At 37.9% G+C, this 20,387-nt stretch overlaps 1 protein-coding gene across 1 annotated transcript in view; it reads right to left on the bottom strand.

Annotated features, from left to right (window-relative positions):
* Nucleotides 1–20,387, bottom strand: part of LNPEP (leucyl and cystinyl aminopeptidase) — an 89,414-nt gene that overhangs the window by 9,247 nt on the left and 59,780 nt on the right. The window contains exons 6-13 of the mRNA XM_037032401.1: nucleotides 20,065–20,219; nucleotides 18,203–18,316; nucleotides 16,618–16,749; nucleotides 13,349–13,480; nucleotides 10,871–11,031; nucleotides 10,510–10,598; nucleotides 4,134–4,317; nucleotides 2,832–2,988 (exon numbers count right to left, since the gene is read on the bottom strand). Coding sequence (XP_036888296.1) covers nucleotides 2,832–2,988; nucleotides 4,134–4,317; nucleotides 10,510–10,598; nucleotides 10,871–11,031; nucleotides 13,349–13,480; nucleotides 16,618–16,749; nucleotides 18,203–18,316; nucleotides 20,065–20,219 — 1,124 coding nt within the window. The remainder of the gene's footprint in view (nucleotides 1–2,831; nucleotides 2,989–4,133; nucleotides 4,318–10,509; nucleotides 10,599–10,870; nucleotides 11,032–13,348; nucleotides 13,481–16,617; nucleotides 16,750–18,202; nucleotides 18,317–20,064; nucleotides 20,220–20,387) is intronic.

Raw genomic sequence — 20,387 nt, 5'->3', positions numbered from 1 at the left:
AAATCCAATGACTAGTGCCCTTATAAGAGGAAACATGGACAAAGAAACACAGGGAGAATGCCAGGCGAAGATGGAGGCGGAGGCTGCAGTAATGCAACCACAAACCAAGGGACGCCGAGGAGCACTAGCGACCCCCTAAAGCCAAGAGAGACTCATGGAGCAGATTCTCCCACAGGAGACACCAACCCTACTCCGATGACACCTTAATTTAAGGCTTCCAGGAATGTAAAAGAATAAAGTTCTGTTATTTTAAGACACCAAGTTTGTAATAATTTATTGAGGAGGCCATAGGAAAATAATATGCTACCCCATATTGATTTGATATGGCACCAATAACCCCCAAAGTAAACAAATACGTGTGCAATGATGTATACTGGTGTAGGATCAATTAGATATCTATACTGAAAATAAATTAATATTTATGCCTACCTCACACCATATACAAAAATCAATTTCAGAGGGATCATAAAATCTAAATATAAAAGATAAAACAATAGTTTTCAAAGGAAATTAATTTTATCGACAGAATATCTTGGGCCAAACAGTTCAGACCTTAAAACTAAGAATTTACGCTAATTTAAAAATCATTAAGAGTCGAAAAGCAAGCTGGAGTAGGATGAGATATTTGTAATATACATGATCAACCAAGGACTGGAACACAGAATATATAAGGAACTCTTACAAATCAATAAGAAAAAGGCTGACACCTAAAAATGCGGGTACAAAAGAAAACACCCGATGGTCAATAAACACATCAAAAAGGAATTCATTTTCACTTTAGGGAAGTGCAAATTAAAGCCAAACTTGCAATACTATGATACACACATCAAAATAGCCAAAAGAGAAAAAGGTTTGCTATTAATACTAAGTACTGGCAAAAAACAGACCCAGAACAGAACTCGGATTCTCAAACACCGCTGAAGGAGTGTTAAATCGATACAACTTTGAAAAACGATTTGGCAGTACAGTATTAATGATGCATACGTAATGACTCGGAAATCCCACTTCCAGACACATATCCCATAGAAACTCACCAGAGACATACGGAAGAATATTTACAGCAACACTATGTGTAATATCTCCAAACTCCAAATAACCCAAATGTCTATCTACAGTAGCTAAACTAACAAATGGCCAATTTCTTTAGTATACCATTGGGAGAAAGTCTAGGTTGGATTCTAAGTTTGCCCTAAGGAGACCAATAAGTTATTTGCATACTTCTCGGAAACGTACATCAATGCTCTAAGAAACACTGTTGCTAACATTTTGGACATAAAAGAAATCTCATGTATAGTAAGTTGACAACTTCATTTCCAAGTAAGTAACTAGAGGTGGGTCTGTGATTTTAAACCTTAAACACATGGTCTACAAGCTTTTCAAGCCTTTTTAATTTAAAAAAATTCAGTTTAAAAAAAAGAAAAAATGATAGCAACAAAGAAAAGCCTTTGATTTTCCCAAAAAAAGGTATCATTGGAAAGATGACATTATTAGAATACAGATTAGTTTAAAATATAGCAACACAGCACAAAGAAAAGGCTTTGAAGTGAAACAAATATGAGTTTGAATCTCAGCTTTATAATCAACTAGGTGAGTGACTTGGGGAAGTTATTTAGTCTCCTCATATATGTAATGAGAGTAGAAATATCTAGTTTGGATTCTGTGAGTATTAAACAGGGTAATCATCATTAAGCACTAAGGATGGAATACAGAACATAATAAACACTGACATGTACTTGTTTCTGGTGCTGGTTTTTACTAAAGCTGGGAGTTAAAGCCTTATATAAAAAATAGAACAATGATAAAAACCTATCAGTGAGAAGAGACCTCAGAAATCTTCTAACTTAAGCATCTCGCTGTGGGTAGAAATTGAGGTGGCTCCCATGGGGTCAGATCAGAAACTTGTGAGGAAGGGTGCTTTTCAAGCACCATATGGCTCTCCTGCCCTACATCCCCTTCCCCACTGAGAATCGTGCTGGTGTTAAGACTTTATCACATGGGATGCAGACTAGGATGCACAGTAAGAGTGGCAGAAAAAAGGTGGTTAAAAAAAGTTACATAATCCAACCCCTTCCTTTTACCAGTGAGGACACCAAAACTCTAAAAGGCTTTTCTAATTCCTGGTCTAATACTTCCTTTTCCTGTAAGCTGTCTTTTGCTTGGTCTCTGGAAAACCTGACTAGTTTACAAAGCAAACCCTGTTGTAAGAATGGGCAGATTCAGGGAATGGGATAACACAAAGGATTCATCGCTCCTTCCCAAGCTTTTAATGACTCAGTCAATGGTTTAACACTGAAAGCAGTCTAGAAACAGTTGTTAACTATTAAGATCAAGCAACCGGCTTTAAAAAAGGTCAAACGATCTTCACTACAAAGCCTCCCTCACTGCCTCGCTGAGAAACAAACCCACCAGCATCGGCATCCGTAAGACAGACCATCAGTAAGGACACCTAAATAATTTTTTCAATACAAACATGGCTGTTATTTCATATTAACGGGATATTAACTGGAATATTAATGGGAAGAACTACTTTGCAAGAAGGCCCATTTAAAGCATTTATTATATAAAAATAAACCAGGATTTCAATAGAAAACTTTTCATGCGATAGTAGTATAAGAAGTCTATATTTTGATATTCAGATGAGACCACATCATGCTAAGCCTTTATCAGCTCTTCATGGTAAGCAATGATGTTTTGATTCGAAATAAAGATTTCTAGAAAAGTAAAGAAAATGGAATTTAACTAGTTGCTTTTTCAGCCTATTACTGAATGAAATTATGAATAACCATATTAAAAGCAAGTAACAAAGAGAAGCTGGCAAAAAGCAGACTTACCACCACTCTTGAGGCCAGATTCATACATCCCCGTTTTTCAAGGAGGTCATAGATGAGTCCTGTCTGCAACAGGGCTTCAGTGACCGGGGCAGTAGAGGTCTCATTTCCAAGATAACCAATCAAATCAAAGGCCCTCTGAAGAGGCACTTTGCCTAGGCTAGAGGGTAAAAGAACAGAAAAAGTAAATATGCTGAGAAAGGCAGATGAACTCTATGCATGCTGAGAGAAATTTTATGACCAGATGGTGAGTCTTGAAGACCTAAAATTTAAGCTTAGAGTGTCATTCTGTAAAGTTTGACTAAATATTATTACCTTTAATTAAGTTCATGTGTGACCCAAGGTTAAAGATACATTTCAGAAAAAAGATAAACAATTGCTCCATTTTTATTCTATGTCACCTGTGAATTGCTACTGACTCAGGTACAGTATTACAATATCTTAGGTAATAAAAGATGAAAAGTACTAATTTTATTTATTTTTTAAATTACTTATATTTACCAGGTGAGAACAGGTAGCATAAAGAAGATCTGAATTACACAAAAAATTATTTGTTTATATGGGAATTTGCTTGTCAAACTTGTTAAAGTGAGGCCTACTGTGAATTTATTGCGAGTATGTTTTTAAAATAACCATTTTATAGAAATCATAACAATGATGACTGAGATGATATAAGGTAATTTCATTAAAAAATGAACCTAGATAGGAAGGTCAAGAATAGTCAGACGAAGTACTTTTGAATATTCCTTAGACTATTAGGAATGTGTCTCTAGACTCATTAACAACCTAAAATGGTAATCTTCCTATTCCAAAGATACCTACACACACACGGTCACTGCCATTCTTGGCTTTGGGATTCTGTAAGGCACTGGTGAGGGGGGGGCAAGCAGTACACAAATAAGGAGGCTCTAGATACCAGAGATGTTCCTCAAACCAGTGAGTAAGCACTAAGCATCACACTTAAACCAAGTGCTGCTTGAAACGAATTCTCTCCAGAAATAAAACAAAGCTAGAACTATCACTGTACTCAGCAAATATGAGTCTGCTTGTTGGCATCCACATGCTTGAGATATTATTTAAATAATATCTTGTTATTTAACTGTTCAATGTTTGTAGCTTAGGTTTCCATATAAATTACAAAGTCCCTGAAGGCATGGAGTATTTCTTACATTTTTCAGTTCCTCCAAAATGAATTATATCTTACAGGCAATACATGCTAGTTGTTTTGAACTGTTTTTCTAAAATGTTCTTTTTCTCAATATTACTTGTTAAAAAACAAACCAAACCAAACCAAGCATACTGTACCCTGCAAGTTGAAAGATGTTGTTGATGAGGTTTGCCCGGTCCTTGTCACTCAGGACATAAGGATTTATTTTTAGCTGTTTGATGAGTGCGCCCCAGTCCTCATCTGCATAATGTACAATATAATAGCCACTCATGTTTATATTGACTTTGATCCACCGCACTTCTTCTGTAAGATTGATGACATCTAATCCAGACCAAAAATGAGAGAGAGAGAGAGAGAGAAGGAGAGAGAAGGAGAAGAGGAGAATAGGGCAAGAAAAAAATTAAACGAATGCTTTGTTTCAAAGTTAATTTGGTATATTTTATATATATATATTTTATTATTCTATTAAGAAACCAAATCTCTGCCTTCAGTGCAGTTATTTTCACATTAACAAAAGTTACTACTCATTCATTTAACAATTGTTTATTTAGTGGTAAACAAGGTAGTTATGTCCCTTCTCTCACAGGTCTTAAAGTCTAATATACAGAATTCATATAAATGTTATTGATAGTATTCTACGGAACTACATAAAAGAAACGCTCATCCTCTAGGGAAACCTCATCCCCTTAAGAGAGGTTTCCTGGAAGAAATGGCAGCTAAGCTGAGCCCTCAAAATATGTTAGCCAGGTAGAGAGTATTCAAGACCCAGAAAGAAAGCACACATAGTGTCTGTCCATGTACTGAACTGGCTCCCAAGTTCAGTGGGTAGAGAGAAGCAGGGAGAAAGGGAAAATGCGTGTAGCATGGGGCAGGAGGGAATACCACATATGAGAACTATATAAAATGTGTTTCCTCTCCACCTTTGTCTCTATGTAAAGAAATGTCCTTTAAATTTAGTAACAGACACAAATTTAATATAATTCTTAAGGGTACGCTTCTAAGCACCTTAAGGTTTACTTTATTAGAATATCTGCTCCATGAACTATTTTTTTCACTGTTACTCTCTCAGTGCCCAGAACAATGTTCCTAGTACTCAAAAAATACTTGTATATACCCTAAGCTACAAATATTTTGGGTAATTAATGGATGAATTAATGGCTGAAATAACTGTATCATGGTAAGTGGTTTCAAAACATCTAAATAAGGCTTGTAAATGTATATAATGTAAGTTTTCCTCCCCACTTTAAAGAATACTAATTTTTTAAATTATTTTAAAAAGAGGAGTAGAGAGATAAGAAAAATAATCTAAACTCAGACAATAATAGCACTGTGGGGTGCATTTCCTGCCAAGGTTGTTCTGATACACAATTTACTGGTAGTTGATGTAGTACTGCACGCAACAGAGCTAGATATACGCATGCATTTTCATCCTGCCTTTTCACCTATCAGATTCCACTCCCTGCCATTTTTCCATTGTCTTCACATGCACTGTTCAAATATCTTTTTAAAAATATACATACTGCTTTTTAAGAATTTATTTATCTATTTTTAGAGCAAGGGGAAGGGAGGGAGGGAGAGAAACAACAATGTGCCGTTGCCTCTTGTGCACTCCCTACTGGGGACCTGGCCTGTAACCCAGGCATGTGCCCTGACTGGGAATTGAACTGGTGACCCTTTGGCTTGCAGGCCCACACTCAATGCACTGAGCTACACCAGCCAGGGCTCAAATATTTTTATAATATTCTATTTCAAGATCTACCACAGTTTAATCAATCTGCTATTTGGAAACATCTAGACTGTTCTAAAATTTTCACTATCATAATAATTCTGTGTGAAAGTTTTTGCACATATACTTTAGAACCACATTTAAACCCTTGAATCTGAAGTCTTTGGGTCTATCAACTTCAAAATCAAGAATTATTAAAATTTACTACATGCTTTGACACTTTATTTACCCCAATTCTACTGAAAGTACAAAAGATATTTTAAATGGAAAAGACAGTCTGATTATGTCTTAACATGGCATATAAGATAAAGTGTTTTTCATTTAAAAATTCTGTACTAAAGGAAAATGGCGATAGACTCGGAGAGCAGGATGACAGCTCGTGGGGAGGCTGAGGGCGGGGAGGGATGAAACAAAAAGGGAACAGGACTCATGGACACGGACAGCTGTGTGGTGACTGCTGAGGGGAGAGAGTTATTAGGGGCCTAAATGGTAATGGCAAAAAAATACAGTGAAGATTAAATTTTAAAAAACTCCGTACTAATTTCTGTTTTATTGCTGATATAGCAATAGGTAAGAAAAAACAATAATGTTAATATGGTCTGTTTCTGTTTCTGTTTCTGGAGCAGATCGCAGTTCTAAGGAACAACTGTAATGGAACGGTGACTCCTCTGCTCTAAGTTGGCGAACTTTTAACAAACCTATGACTCATGAAATTAACTTTATCATTAGCTAATGCAAAAAGATCAACACTCTCCAGGTCACCCAACATAATTTCCTACAGATCTTTTATCAAGAAAGGATCTTGGGAAGGACTGAGTAGCCCCAAATCTCCCTTTCCCATAAAAGGGGGCAAGAAACGATAAGTACGGCCATTTTCCCACTGGACAGATGCAAGGAAATATTGAAATACATAGCATCTTGGCTGATAAGCAAGCAACTTGCCATGTCATAAACCTACCCAAGTCCAGATGGTAGAGAGCAGAAACACAGCTGGGAATGTGCTTGAAATTACTACTGTCATCTCGATGACAGAAATATAAAGCAGTACAGCCAACAAACAGCATGGAGAGGAGAGTTATCACTTAAAGAGTCAGCATATTAGTCTCTTTCAGGTCTTCTGAATGATCCAGAATAGAGGTCCTTAAAACCACAGGTATCAAAAAGTAATGGCTTTGCTCACAAGGGACGTCACTACGTCCTTGCAGTTCAAATGTGGATGAGGCTACCCTCACGTGTTTTTGATTTATTATAATCATTAACAGATTAACGGTTGACTTTTCACAACCCATTGAGTAGTTAAAAAGAGTAAGCAACCCCAATCTTAAATGGCAGAAGCCCAGATGAAGTAATCTAATATTGATTTCACAAAGCCATTTGTCAGGGAGTTATGAAAATCAACTACTGTTTTATAAAGAAACATAAAAGCACAGAAACAGAAATCATGTTTTTACTACAAAGTTTAAAATTTCCTGGGTAGTTTGTTCCAGAGGACTAGCACGAGGCGCAGTCGAACTGCACCCACTGTGTTCAAAAGCACTCCTGCCTGCAATTCCCCTCCCGTCCCCTTTATTAGGGGGGAGAAAGGCAAGAGCAGAGAATGGCACATGATAAGTATCTTCCTACTACAATCTTCCTCCTCCTCCTTTTTCCCAATTGCCTTTCACTCCAATGACATGTCTTTTAGTTTCAGGGAAATATTTCTGGCACAGGGATATCCTTTCAGAAACATGAGTGTTTCAAGTTAAGAGTCAATATAAAAATTTTCTGTAGTTAAAGAGCTTAGGTCTGAGTACAGTGTGGATTGAGACAGACAGAGGGGTGGGGAAAGGAAGAAGAAAAGGGAGAGAGACACTCAACATGTAGCTTGAAAAAAATGGTCTCTTTCAGCCCTTCTTTTATATACTATTACTTGGTTAAAATTCATGTATGTGGGGAAAAGTGACAAAGATATTAAGCAAATATAATTCCTATATTTGATGGAACTAATGGACTAACCCAGCAACCCTAGAACACATGGAAATATACTATAATTAAACAAACTACCAAGATAACACCCTGCACTAAAGTTATATGACATAAAATAAGCCTCTGTAGTCACTGACTCTGCTACATTTCTTATGAGAACCAAAAAACTTAAAGAGTGATTCTCACTGGAGCATCAGGAACCAAGAAGAGCCAGCTGTCCCTAAGGTTCACCACTTTTGTGAGGACAAAACATTTTCAGTGTGGATTCTCAAAACTCCGACTGCCAGGAATGAAAAGTGTGGCAGCAGCAAGGGAAGTAACGCAGCTGAGGAGAGGGACCTACAGTCACTGTTTTCATCACACAGTGGCTCAGTTCCAGCTCCAAAGTAAACCAGTTACACCACAGTGCATCGTGCATATTCTCCTTAACTAAGAGTATTCTGAAATGAAAGGAAACAGAAGACATCACTTCATCAGGCTTTGAATGCTCTTTTCCTGGAACTTTTTACAGTGAGATTTGCAACTGAGTCACTTCATTACAGACAATATTTATTTATTCAATAACTGTTCTTGCACCTACTTGGTGCTAAGGTTGCAAAAGTGATTCATATAGCCATGACATCTACCTTCAGCAGGGGACACATCTAATGTGAGGACAGAGCAATGCGAATGAGTACTTAAAGTGCACTACAAGTAGAGAAGCAGAGAATGGTATTAAAGCACCCAAGTAGGGCATCTAACCTGCCGTGCGGTGAGGGACGGCTTCCTGGAGTGGGCAGTGGGTGATCTGAGATCTGAAGAAGGAACAGTAGTAAATCATAGGACTGGTGGTGGTGGTGGCTCAGAGGGGCGGGGTGTGGGGGGAAGACCAACAACAGTGCTCTTCCAGGAGAGAAAAGGCACGAACAAAAGCCACCCAGACACCAGAGGAGGAGGGGTGTGTTTGAGTTGCTCAATTTTTGAGCAGTGGAAACAGTGCCAGGTAAGGGTTTAGAAGAAAAAATGTTTTAATAGAAAAACATGAGCGAGACTTTGGGCTGTGAACCTCAATGAGTAGAAAGCTCACCTGTAAACTTTTAAAAAGTAAAGGACTAATAAAAGCAGATATTTTATTATCCAATTACTTCTAGTACCACCCAAAACTTATAGACTATCAGGAGGTTTGCAAAAAATCCTCACTGGTTCCTTTCAAATAAGGAGATGAAATTATTTATTGTCCCTTAGGTCAGAGACTATCTTTCCAGGGCTCACTTACAGTATGTGGTTTTGTTTTCATTACAGAAGGCAGTACTTCCAGCTATGTTAGTTTCAATAAGCATTGTCAACTGTTCTTAGGGTTTTTAAATAATTAGATTGTTCCTGTAACACTCTACTCTAGTTTAAACTGTGATGCAATTGGTATGCTCATGTTTCAACTGGCATTATAAATTGTTACCACACAACAGACACATAACTTAGAAATATGTATTAAATCAAAAAGGTAATGGTTGTCATTTTGAGAAGCATTCCTATGAAAGAAAACAAAAAAACATTTAAGAGCCAGAATTTTTATTAAGGCTTTTTTTTTCATAGAGACATATGGTGAATCAAGTGTTCAATAACAAGGGAAGGTTAAGTCAATCACTATATGTGTAACTTTTAAAAAATGAGATACAAAAATCGCATGTGCACAATGACATCAACTAAGTAAAAAATACTTTGAAATAACCAAGAAATAATCATAAGAGTAGTTGTGACAGGGTGATAAAATTTGCTCTTTTTCTAGATGTTTTGTAGAGTGGCTATATGACATTTAAAGTATTTTAAAATAATAACCAATAACTAACCAATAATAACCAATAACTAACCCTTATACAGGGCTAAAAATTTATCTAGGATACAACATATGCCAGGTGTTGTTCTAGGTGTTTCATGTAAATGAACTCACGCTCACCACAACACTGTAAAGTAACTATAGCTACTGTCTCCATTCCATAGCTGAGGAAATGAGGCCTGGAGAGGACACATAACTCACCTAAAATCATACAACAGAACCAGGCAACCTGGCTCCAATATTCGTTCCCTTAACCACTAAACTAACTGCACTGCATTCTGAAAGATACAGGATTAAACACCATATCCAAATTCAAACAAGAAATTTTCCCTTAATGTAGAGTGTCACCAATGGTTCCTGCAGAACCCAGAGGCGTTACGTCCTTTCAGGACGCAAATCAAGAAGATCCGTAGTGTGGAATTCACAGAGGTAGTTCACAGATGGTCAGAAACTACATTTCACTTGCTGTTATAGACTCCTTGTGGGTATGCTACATTTTACCACCCCCCTCCCTGCAATCATAATTTCTTGTTCCATTTTGTTCATTATCAAAAGATGTATACTATGTCTAAAGACATTTTGTAGTAATTATTTACCTAGGTCATGCATCAACCTTTATTAGGCATAAGAATCCACGAGTGCTTGTCAAATGCCACTGCCCCAGCCCAGCCCTAGAAAGCAGTCAGCAGAGCACACTTCAAGAAACCGCTCTACTTCTTCCTATCTAACACAAACTATTTAGCTAGGATACGGCATTTGTTATTTTCTATGAGGACTGCTGGCACTTCCCATTGAAACTTTTCATACCTTATGTCACACGACTGTGAAAGACCAATTTCATGCATGACACACAGATGCAATCTCACGTTAGTCACATCATGTGTAGGGGACCCACACAGCCAGCTCACAGAGTGTGCACTGGAAAGTGCAGACTCCTTTCTGCTGCTTGGTCAAGTGTTTTAAAAATACGTCCTTTCCAATTTCTTAGCAGAAAAGTATTAAGTCAAACCTGATTTCTTGTCCAGAAATGATACCACTTGATATTTTGAATAGTTTCTTCCCTCAGCGACAAAGGACAGTGGAATGTGCCACAGATGGCTATAAAAAGAAAATATTAAAAGACTGTCACACTTTCCAATATTTCAGTCATTTACATATAATTTGTCTTTTTTTACATATAAAAAAACCCTTTTTTTTCTTTGTTGGTTTTTTTTGGGGGGTGGCAGTGGCAGGAAGGTGAAAAATGTCAAGGAATTTCCAGAAAGCGATCATCTTGTTAGAGGTTTTATAAGAACCTATGATCACAAAGCATTTCAAGGAATTTTAACTTGAGGGTACAAAAGAGGCAGCAGGGAGAAAAAGGGCCACACCTTTCGTCTGCGGGCAGGATCTCAAGCTTCAAGTTTGAAGAGAACGGTTCCTGTTGTAGGAGGAGCTCCTTTCCTTTCCTTTGGACAGTCACTAAAGGGAATCCTTTCTTCAGGGTCCAGGTTTTCATCATTTTCTTTACATCCAGTGTTTTGTTTGTGACCTACAAATAAAATAAATTATTTTTGCTTGAACGTAAGCAGTTTATTAGAGTTTGTATCTTTGCCTCTTTCCCTACTGCATTCTATGAAGGCTACAGTCAATATAAAAAGAAGCTGGAATGCCGAGTTGGATGTACATTTCTAAGCTAGGTAAATGAGCGACTGCTAAAAGGCAAGTAACCTTAAACAGAACTGAGTAACAACTAAAGAGAGAGAGGCACTGTTGAAAACTCAGCAGGTAGTATCAAAGTGTTCATTAAAACCCCTGAGGGGGAGTAAGCACCCTTTCAGGGCAGGGTACTAGCACTGAGGGTGTGAATAACAACGTGGAGTCTTGAGTCAGAAGCACTGCGACTTACTCCTGTGAATCAGCTGGGTCTAGATTTCTCTGTTCTCCAGACCCTCTGCTTTCATAATGTTAAAGTTCTTCTTTTAAAGAACTAACACTGTGGAAATAAATGTCAGGAAACAGCAGCAGCAGCACGGTGAAATATAAACAGGTCAGTCGCCTGGATTTTAAGTCTCTCTAGAGAACAGTGGTGAACATTTTGATGTCCAGACCCTCTTTCCCAGATAATTACATAAATTTATCTAAAAAAATCCACTGTTAGAGGTTCACGGATCCTCTACTGACCACTGTCCCTGAAACATCTTGCATCAATGAAGAAGCAATTTTTTGAAGAACTATCTCTTTAAAGAAGGTGAGTTAAACTTACAATTTAAATTATTTTTTTAGATTACATATGGATTTGAATTGCAAGCAACTAAAATCAAGTATTTAAAGTGTTTCACAATATCACTGCACTATGGTAGGCCTTACCTCAATCACCATACTCCCATTCATTTAAAGCAGAAAAGGATGCAGAGAATTTCCCCAAATTCACTGTGATATTAAATCTAACACTTCTTATGGCCAAGATCTATTTAGTTCTGGGCAAGGAGTTGGGAAGAAAACAGCAAGCTTTTCTTTCTTGGGAAGAAAAGCTTGCTCCAAGGCAAGGCACTTTTGGGTCCTTGAGGCAGAACTGAAACGAGGAGGACAGTGGTCAGTGGTCAGCTTTATGTGGATGCTGAAACACCTGAGGATAAGGTTAGGGACGAGGCTGGGATAGGAAAACACTATGATACAAAAGTTGAAGTCAGTGAGGGAGGAATAAATATATTCTACATGTCAGGAGATAACATAACAAGTATAAAGTAAATAGTGTAGCTTTGGATTGAAATCCTACTGCATGTTAAGAAGAAAAACAATGATTTGGAAGCAACTCTTAGGTAATAAGAACTAATCCCTCTTCTCAAAGAGAACTCGGAGAGAATAGGGAAGATGTGCCTTTTGGGCAAAAGGTTAACACCTAGAGAATACCAGGTTCAGATAAGGCAAGGCAGCAGAAAGAGTATACAAAAAACATCCAGAGCTAAGTTCTTAAACAGGGTCCATACGACTTTGAAAGTGTGATGTTTTGCATTATGCAATTTTTCTGGGGAATATGTCCAGAACTTTCATCAATTTTCAAATATGTCTGTGATCTTCTAAGCATTAAGAACTTTATCTAGATCAGGGTAAAAACCCTCAAATATTCTGAGGGAGGTTGGGAGGGCTGAGGGTGCTGGCTGGGATGGGAGCGAAAGACAGAAAACTATACTTGAACAACAATTAAATTTAAAAAAAAAACCCAAATACTAATAAGGACATGCAGTTAGTATACATGCACAATACAGGCTAGGTTCACGCACTGCTGTGAAGCATAACATGTACCTAATTGCACTGCTTATTAGATTAGGATACTTGCAGACATAGCAAAATCCAAACAGCAAGGTGACGGAAGGGCAGTATGCGGCCAAGGGCAGCCAGCTTGAGATGTTTCATTTACTCTAGACAAAATGGGTCCCAAAGACAGGAGGATACATAGGGCAGAGTACAGAAAAAAATCATAAATGAGAGGTAGAAAAGTTGCAAAATCATAAGAATAAAAAATATTTTTGAAAAAGATGAATTACTATACACTTTGAAAAAGTGTATAATAATATACACTAATTTGGAAAAGACAACTTCCCTACAAAGTAAGAATAGAGATTGAAGTATAGAATAAAAATGATTACGTGAGGCCACACACAGTCCTTCAACAATTAAGACTAGTACTTCCACTTCCTGATTTTTAATTCTTTGCTCTATTTATAAATATTTATCCTAAGCTCCATCCCCCTCTTTCTTAAATAACTATCTTTGGTACCACAGCTTATTTATATACTTGACAAAAACATAAATAGAACCCCTGTCTTCTTATTTTTAGAGCTAAATAAAATATTCAGGTCACTTACCTCATTAAAACTATCCCACAGATCATCGCTTTGGGTGGATGCATAACTGTGATTATGCAGGTAAAGGACAAAAGAACGTTGAAATACATCTTCACTGAGAAAAGTTTTTAGCATCAACAAGAGAGAAGCTCCCTGTTCAATAAAAAGTAAGAGAGGGAAATAATAGAATATAATAGATTTATAAAATTGAGAATCTAAAATTCAAAATATAATCAATCTAAGCATATGCTTTCATATATAGAATCTACTTATAATACACTGTTATTTAATCCCATTAGCCAGATATAAACTACGTTCACATTGTCTTCAAAATTGTTTTAAAGGACCTCAGACGAACGAGTGAAGCAGATTCCCATGCACACCACTTCCACTATGAGACATTTTGTGTGGTCTATCTGTTACTTGCTGTTTCACTGTTAGTGTTAAAAAACTAAGTGATTGTAAATGTATTTTCAATAGAAAAACACGCCAAATTTTATGTGGCATCCCCACTCTTATCCTCACTGTTTAAAGCATCAGTTCAATTCACGCACACTCTGCTGGGGACAATAAATAAGCAGCACTCTCAGGAGGCTCTCTGGTAGGGAGTACATGAACTTCCAGTTTTAGTGTATCATGTTGCTGAAGCAACCAAGATCTCTTCTTCTTGCAGAGTCACTTCCAATGTTTAGAACTGATGGATGTATAGGTGTTGGGAACCACCCTGCCTGGTTTCAGAAGCTGTAACCCGCCATGGCTAACGCTGAGTAAGAAACCTTGGAACCCTAAGCCACTGAGGAAACAAAGCTTATCCCCTTGGCAGGAGCGCACCCTCTGCTCTCTCTACTGCACCTTGCTTGGCCCCCAGTGCATGACTGGTTAGCCAATGATTGGTAAGATTCCTCAAGGGAGGGATGACCTAAGACAGATATGGTCTCGAAGGGGCCCTCAGGGAAGGACTTGGGGGCTATGGAGAAAGGGAGGTGATGAACCCTCGCCCCTCAGCTTTGACATAGCCTGAGTCCTCATTCTGTCTGCAAGAAGTCTCCTAATTTCTTGGCTGCCTTACTTCCCCCTGTCTGACTTAAGCCCGAAACAATGCCAGAGGTGGGTGCAGCCCTGTGCTGGAAAGGGCGGGTTCCCTGGGGCAATCAGGCCTAAGAAAGAATGCATAAAATCCTGTGAAACCTGCTTTGCTAATATCCTCAAATTTAAATGATAAGGGTCCAAGCATGACATGAGTTTGTTTCCCCAACATTTTATGGCCCTTTAGCTACTTGACCCGACTCAAAATAAAACCTCATAGTTCTCTGAATGTTATCTATTTGATCATTACTGCCTGACAATGATGGACGAGCTTTCCCTATATGCAGTGTGTTCCTGTGCAAATTAATGCCAATAAAAGCCTGTCCAGGCAAGGTTCAGTGTGCTCCCCCCTTGAGAGAGTGGCCATGCTGTCCCTTTTCCTCCACAGGAGCTGGTAGTCGATGTCTTGTCTCAGCCATAACACTGCAGACACTGTGGGCCAGAGTCTGCATCATACAGGGTAGTAAGTATATACTAATATTCAGAATTAGGTGTGCACCTATTAAGGTCACACTGTATTCACTGATGCGCACATCATCACTCCCAATCTCAAAACAACCACCTCCTTGGTGAAGCCTTCCCTCATTTGAAATAGAAATCACATTCATCTATCTCCAAAAGTAATCTATATCACTTCCTGCATCTGCTACAGATAGTATTTATTTTTTCTTCTAAACTATATGCTAGTTGAGGGGAAAACTGAAAAATTCAACTCCAATTACTAAACAATGACTAGTACACAGTAAGCACTCAAAGGGTTTTTAAATAAATTTCAATTCTGATAAAAATTTATCAGTGTTGAGTCATTAAGATTAGCATACACACATTAACTGAATTCAGTACCTGTTGCTCTCCATGGTGTTACACGGCAAATTTGAGTACTCATTCTTTGCCAACATTTCTTTTTCTAACTTGCAACACCGACTTTCCCTCTCTGCTGTAACATTCCCATTAAAAATGTGGACTGTATCTCACATATTTTGTCTATTTTCTTCTCTAATACAGGAATTCAACTTATTTATCAACTAATCTAATACCCACAAGGCAAAGGAGGCAAAGAAGGCATGTAACACTCACCCTCCTTCCCAACACAAATGTGAGTGGCAGACAGTTGTGTTCTTCTGACCTAGTGATCCCAGTCAGGTTTCTATTCTGTTTTTGATTCACCTCCAAACCTGAAGTCTGAGTTTCTTATCCTGCAATCTAATCTTTAATTCTTTTTAAAAAATTATTTAATTTATTGGGTGACATTGGCTAATAAAACCGATAGTTTTCAAGTGTACAACTCTGTGACAGATCATCTGCGCACTGCACCATGCACACACCACACAAATCCAAGTCTCTTTCCACTACCCTCTCTGTCTTCCTCTCCCTTCCCCCATCCCCTTTCTCTCTGGCAATCACCATATCACTGTCTGTGGAAGGCTGGGGAAGTAGGATTTTGTCTGCAGGTTCCTCTTCCCAGATGTGATGCTTCAGGTTGGGAAGCCCAGCCTGAGGATGAGACCCCACAGTCCTAGGGGCAGGGGGCGTGCTTTTGGAATTGAGAGACCCCTCCAGCTTCTCAGCCACCACACATGGGCGCAGGGGCCAGCGCTCTCTGCATCTCTGTCCTTCTTACCAGTCTCTGTGTGGCTTCTCCTGTAAATCCCTGGTTTATAACACTGCTGTTCAGCTATCCTTCAGCTAGTTACTCAGGTGGACCACCCTATAATTTAGCTGTAAATCTGGTTTGGTGCCAGAAGGAGCCGAGTGTAGCTTCCACCTACTCAACAGCCATCTGGGAATCTCCCGATCTTCAATTATTAAAATACCTGTTTGCTTACTTGTTCTGAAAATTCTGACTTTGGAATACACCCCGATTCTGAATAACACAGCCAAGGGCTTGCTTAACACCCTCCCTGTACATATACTACCAATAGATCTAAGGAGTGAAGCAACTTTAAAAACTATATTTCTCTAAGATCTACTGCACTGCCTGGAATACTAGTCAAAGGACTTACACCAGAGACAGAGAAAATAAAATAATGCAGAAAAAGGTAAGACCAAGATTTAAATAGAAGCAAGCATCTTAAATATTAACAGGATACCTAAAAATAATACTTTAAATAATAATATTCTTTAAAATATTCTAAATCATGCAGCTTGTTCACATATAAAATTAATTTAAAAGCTATTCCAGGTACCACTGTGCATAGCAATACCTTAAAATAAGAAAAAAAGTTAAACATTTCTTCAATCTGTTGTGAAGACTGAACAGACAACGATATTGGAGGAGATGAATTCAAGGAATCTTTCTTCATGGTTTTAAATCGAGAATCTAAGAAATCTTCATACTGGTAAAAAATTAAACAGATTAGGAAATCATGAGCAGTATCAAAGGCAAAGGCAAGTATAATAATTATTTATACAAGTTATACTACTGCTTACAGATATTATTAAAAATAACCAGATTCAATAAACTTCAGAACATAAGCTTTTGAACATACAGGAAGAGTGTGACATTTATGTATATTTATTAAATTTAAAAATAAAATTATAACCTCCAGGCCACATGAAAAAGTGTTTCCTAAACAACATAAGGATGAATTAAGAGATTCTGTTATTAAAGCAACCAAATGCCAGATCTTGATATTCAAAATAGTATGAAAAGGTTAGCATATATTTTAAAACTCTGAAATTAAAAAGTAAAAATAATAACTGGTCCTTAAGCTAATTTATTACACACAGTCCAGCTTTTCTAAGAAATGTATATTCCCTTTAACTGAGGTTCATCTGAAATAAAATATCACTCTAAATGGAAAGAATTCTTTGAGAGCTCAGCAGATGAGCTCCACCAGTGCACTAGAAGCTTTTAAACATTCTGGGCACCACCAAGTGGTGAAACTGCAAATCTCACTGCTTTTTTAAGGGACATGCACGGATTTAATGGATCTTGTTTAGTCTTCTAGCTAAAAATAAGTTCCTTCCATCCCATTTGAAATTTTTGAGCAGGACCTACACAAAAATTTCAAACTGAAACTCTAAAAGAACTCCTGTTTTAAAGCAGTTTTGGGTCATATAGCCAGGAAGTTTCATAGAAAGTCGCAGCATTTTAGGGTTAAAAGGGATCTTTATGCTTTCCCACCTGCTGCATGAATTATTTGACAGTGTGTGTCATATCTTATCCTGGTGTGTCCAAATGTGTCTAAGGGCAGGAAACATCTCCATAAAGCCCAATAACATAGTGACTTTATGTTCTCTATAACAGAATGCTGTTTCAAGTCTTTGAACAAGAACAAAACATGGTTTGTATCTAAAAAAGGCAAATTATTTGTCTGTACCAACTTACGTATCACTGTTATAAGCATGATCAGAGTGATAACAGCATTGCCACAGAATATCTTAATTTTTTTCTTTATGCATAGGATAAAATGTATTGTTTTGCAAAAAGGCTTTTCAACTATATCTAAATTTCTTCAACTATATAAATTTCTTTATTTTATATTAAAAATAAAATGTAGCAAATCAATTTAAAAAGTTATCCCTAATAACAAATGTTTACAAAGTGTAAAATAATTTCACATACTTTCAGCTTTCAATGAAATATATCATTAAATAAAAGCATAATTTTCATTGTCAAATCTCAAGAGGTACAGATACAAGTAACAGGGGCCAATTTTACTGTTTCTTCCTAGATTCATTTTCTTTATTGCAAATGCACAACAATACATGCCAAATATAATTTAACCCCCCCCGCCCCGCCCCCCGACATTCACTCACAGTAGACCGGACAAACACTGTACTCACACTGGACAGCTCACTGAACAGTTTTTCCAAAGAGAAATACTCCATGAAAGTAGTCAACCCTTCATTCAGCCACAGATCGTCCCACCACTGCATTGTTACCAGGTTTCCGAACCACTGAGGGGGGAAAACAATCTACTAACCAACACAAGATTTGCATTCTCAAGAATGTTCTAACAATTGAATTTTTAGATCACCTATAACTAGATGACAATTATTTTAAAATAGTCACTATAGTTAAAACAAACTACAAAGTAAAGACTTACAAAAGCTGTATAAATTTACAAGTAAAATAAACTTTTAACATTTTACTCTAATTGAATGAAAAAATAAGAGATACAATTAGCATATTTATCAAAGTAACACACATTACATATTAGGTTAAAAAAGCAGTTTTTAGACACTACATTAAAAATGAGATTTCCTAGATAATAAAATTCTTCTACCTCTTAATACCGAGTTAGTAAGATTACTTGCCACTGCATCTATGACCACCCACAACAACTAGAAAGTAAATTTCTACGTGACAGATTTCCCTGCAGTCTGAGAGCCCACACTCCATGTTGCTCCTCAGCTGCCCACGTTCAGGACAGTATTTACGTGACTTAAGACATAACTCAAACAACGTTCCTTAAGAAAGTTGGTCTGCATGGAAATAAATAAAATCAGAAAGATCTTAAATGCCTTCTTCTGTGAGGGAGTAAGAAGGGAAAAAAAGGAGAAGCTACTAAAAGTGCATCTCCACATTTCCTACAATAAAGCATGGCGACAGGGTGTACAGCAGGCGGGGGGCCCAGGGCTGGACTCAGACCAGCAGCACAATAAGGTTACTAGATACTGACACAAACACTTTTGAGAATTACCAGAATATATTTTTCAAAGGTATTATCCTAAAACCTGTTTCAGATGAAGGTGATCTGTACATCCTAAAAGAGAAGTAAGAGACAAATACTCCCCAGCAGTGATGGAGGCCCTAGATACAACAGACCTGGAGGAAATCGTCTAACAGACGCCTCATCTACATGCCCAACATTCTGACAGTAAATAAGCATGTGCTTCATACACCAGCTTGTCGTGAAGTCCTCACAAGGGCTACACAATTGTGCTCAGGGTGAGTGTGGGACGGGGAGTGAACTGCCCGGAGCGTGCTCTGCCCTTCTTCTGGGTCCCCCTACCGTCGCGGCACCTCTAACCTGCACCCAGCACCGAGAAGCTCCTCCTCAGGGACACAAGAGAGGCAATGGGTTGGGAAAGGCAGAAAGAGCTTCGTGTATCTGTGTAATTTTCTTTCTTTTTCTCCATGGCATACCCTTCTCCTCTAAAAGTACTTAAAAAATACAGTTCTAGCAAGAGAGGAAGAACTAAATCTAGTCATGACAACTACAGTCCAAGAGTTGTGAGAGTACAACTGAGGAAAAGATTTTGCCCCCGCAAAGTACACTGAGCAGCCAGCACTAGTCAGAGGCAAAACAGTCGTGTACTACTGGGGGAGAAGAGAGAGATCCCGAAGGGATAGTGCATCTTTAAGGCCTAGTGCTGCCACTTAGTGCCTCTGTGACTCTGAGCAAGTTATTTACTTAAGCTGAGTCTTGTTTCCACATCTGTAAAATGGGATTATCACTTACCTTACAGCAGTTATGAACAGTGAGATAATACACGTGAAAACACTTTATAAGCTATAAAGTCCTATACAAACATTACACAGCACTTTCACCTGAAGTTGTTTGTGTTCCAAAGCTTCGTTTTTTTATGAAAGCAATACTATAAGAAAAAGGTGAATTATTATTTGCATACAAACCCATTCTATACTCTAGGATACGAAACAGACCACAGGTATGAGATATAACAGCCTTGGTTGCTAATACCTGATGGGAGAGCTCATGAGCGATGATTTTAGTAACCAGTTTTCTATCTGCCATTGAAGAAGTAGTATTGTCATACAGAAGTGTCTTTTCTCGGAAGGTGACTAAACCCCAATTTTCCATTGCTCCGGCTTCAAAGTCAGGAATAGCCACCAAATCTGGACATAACAGGAAAAAAAGTAATTAACTTTCCCTCACTTAAGGTACCCCCTGGTTAAATAAAAATATTTTACCCACTGCTTTATCACTGTGGATCAGGAGGCAGTGAGTTCACTTTATACCCCTAATGAATGGAACCTGCCTTACTGCAGCCCCCTGCGCTCCTC

This window comes from Sturnira hondurensis, unplaced genomic scaffold, assembly GCF_014824575.4.
Source record: "Sturnira hondurensis isolate 20B ecotype Veracruz unplaced genomic scaffold, ASM1482457v3 Scaffold0021354, whole genome shotgun sequence".
NCBI classification, from domain to species: domain Eukaryota; kingdom Metazoa; phylum Chordata; class Mammalia; order Chiroptera; family Phyllostomidae; genus Sturnira; species Sturnira hondurensis.
This window is presented reverse-complemented; position numbering and strand designations above follow the sequence as displayed.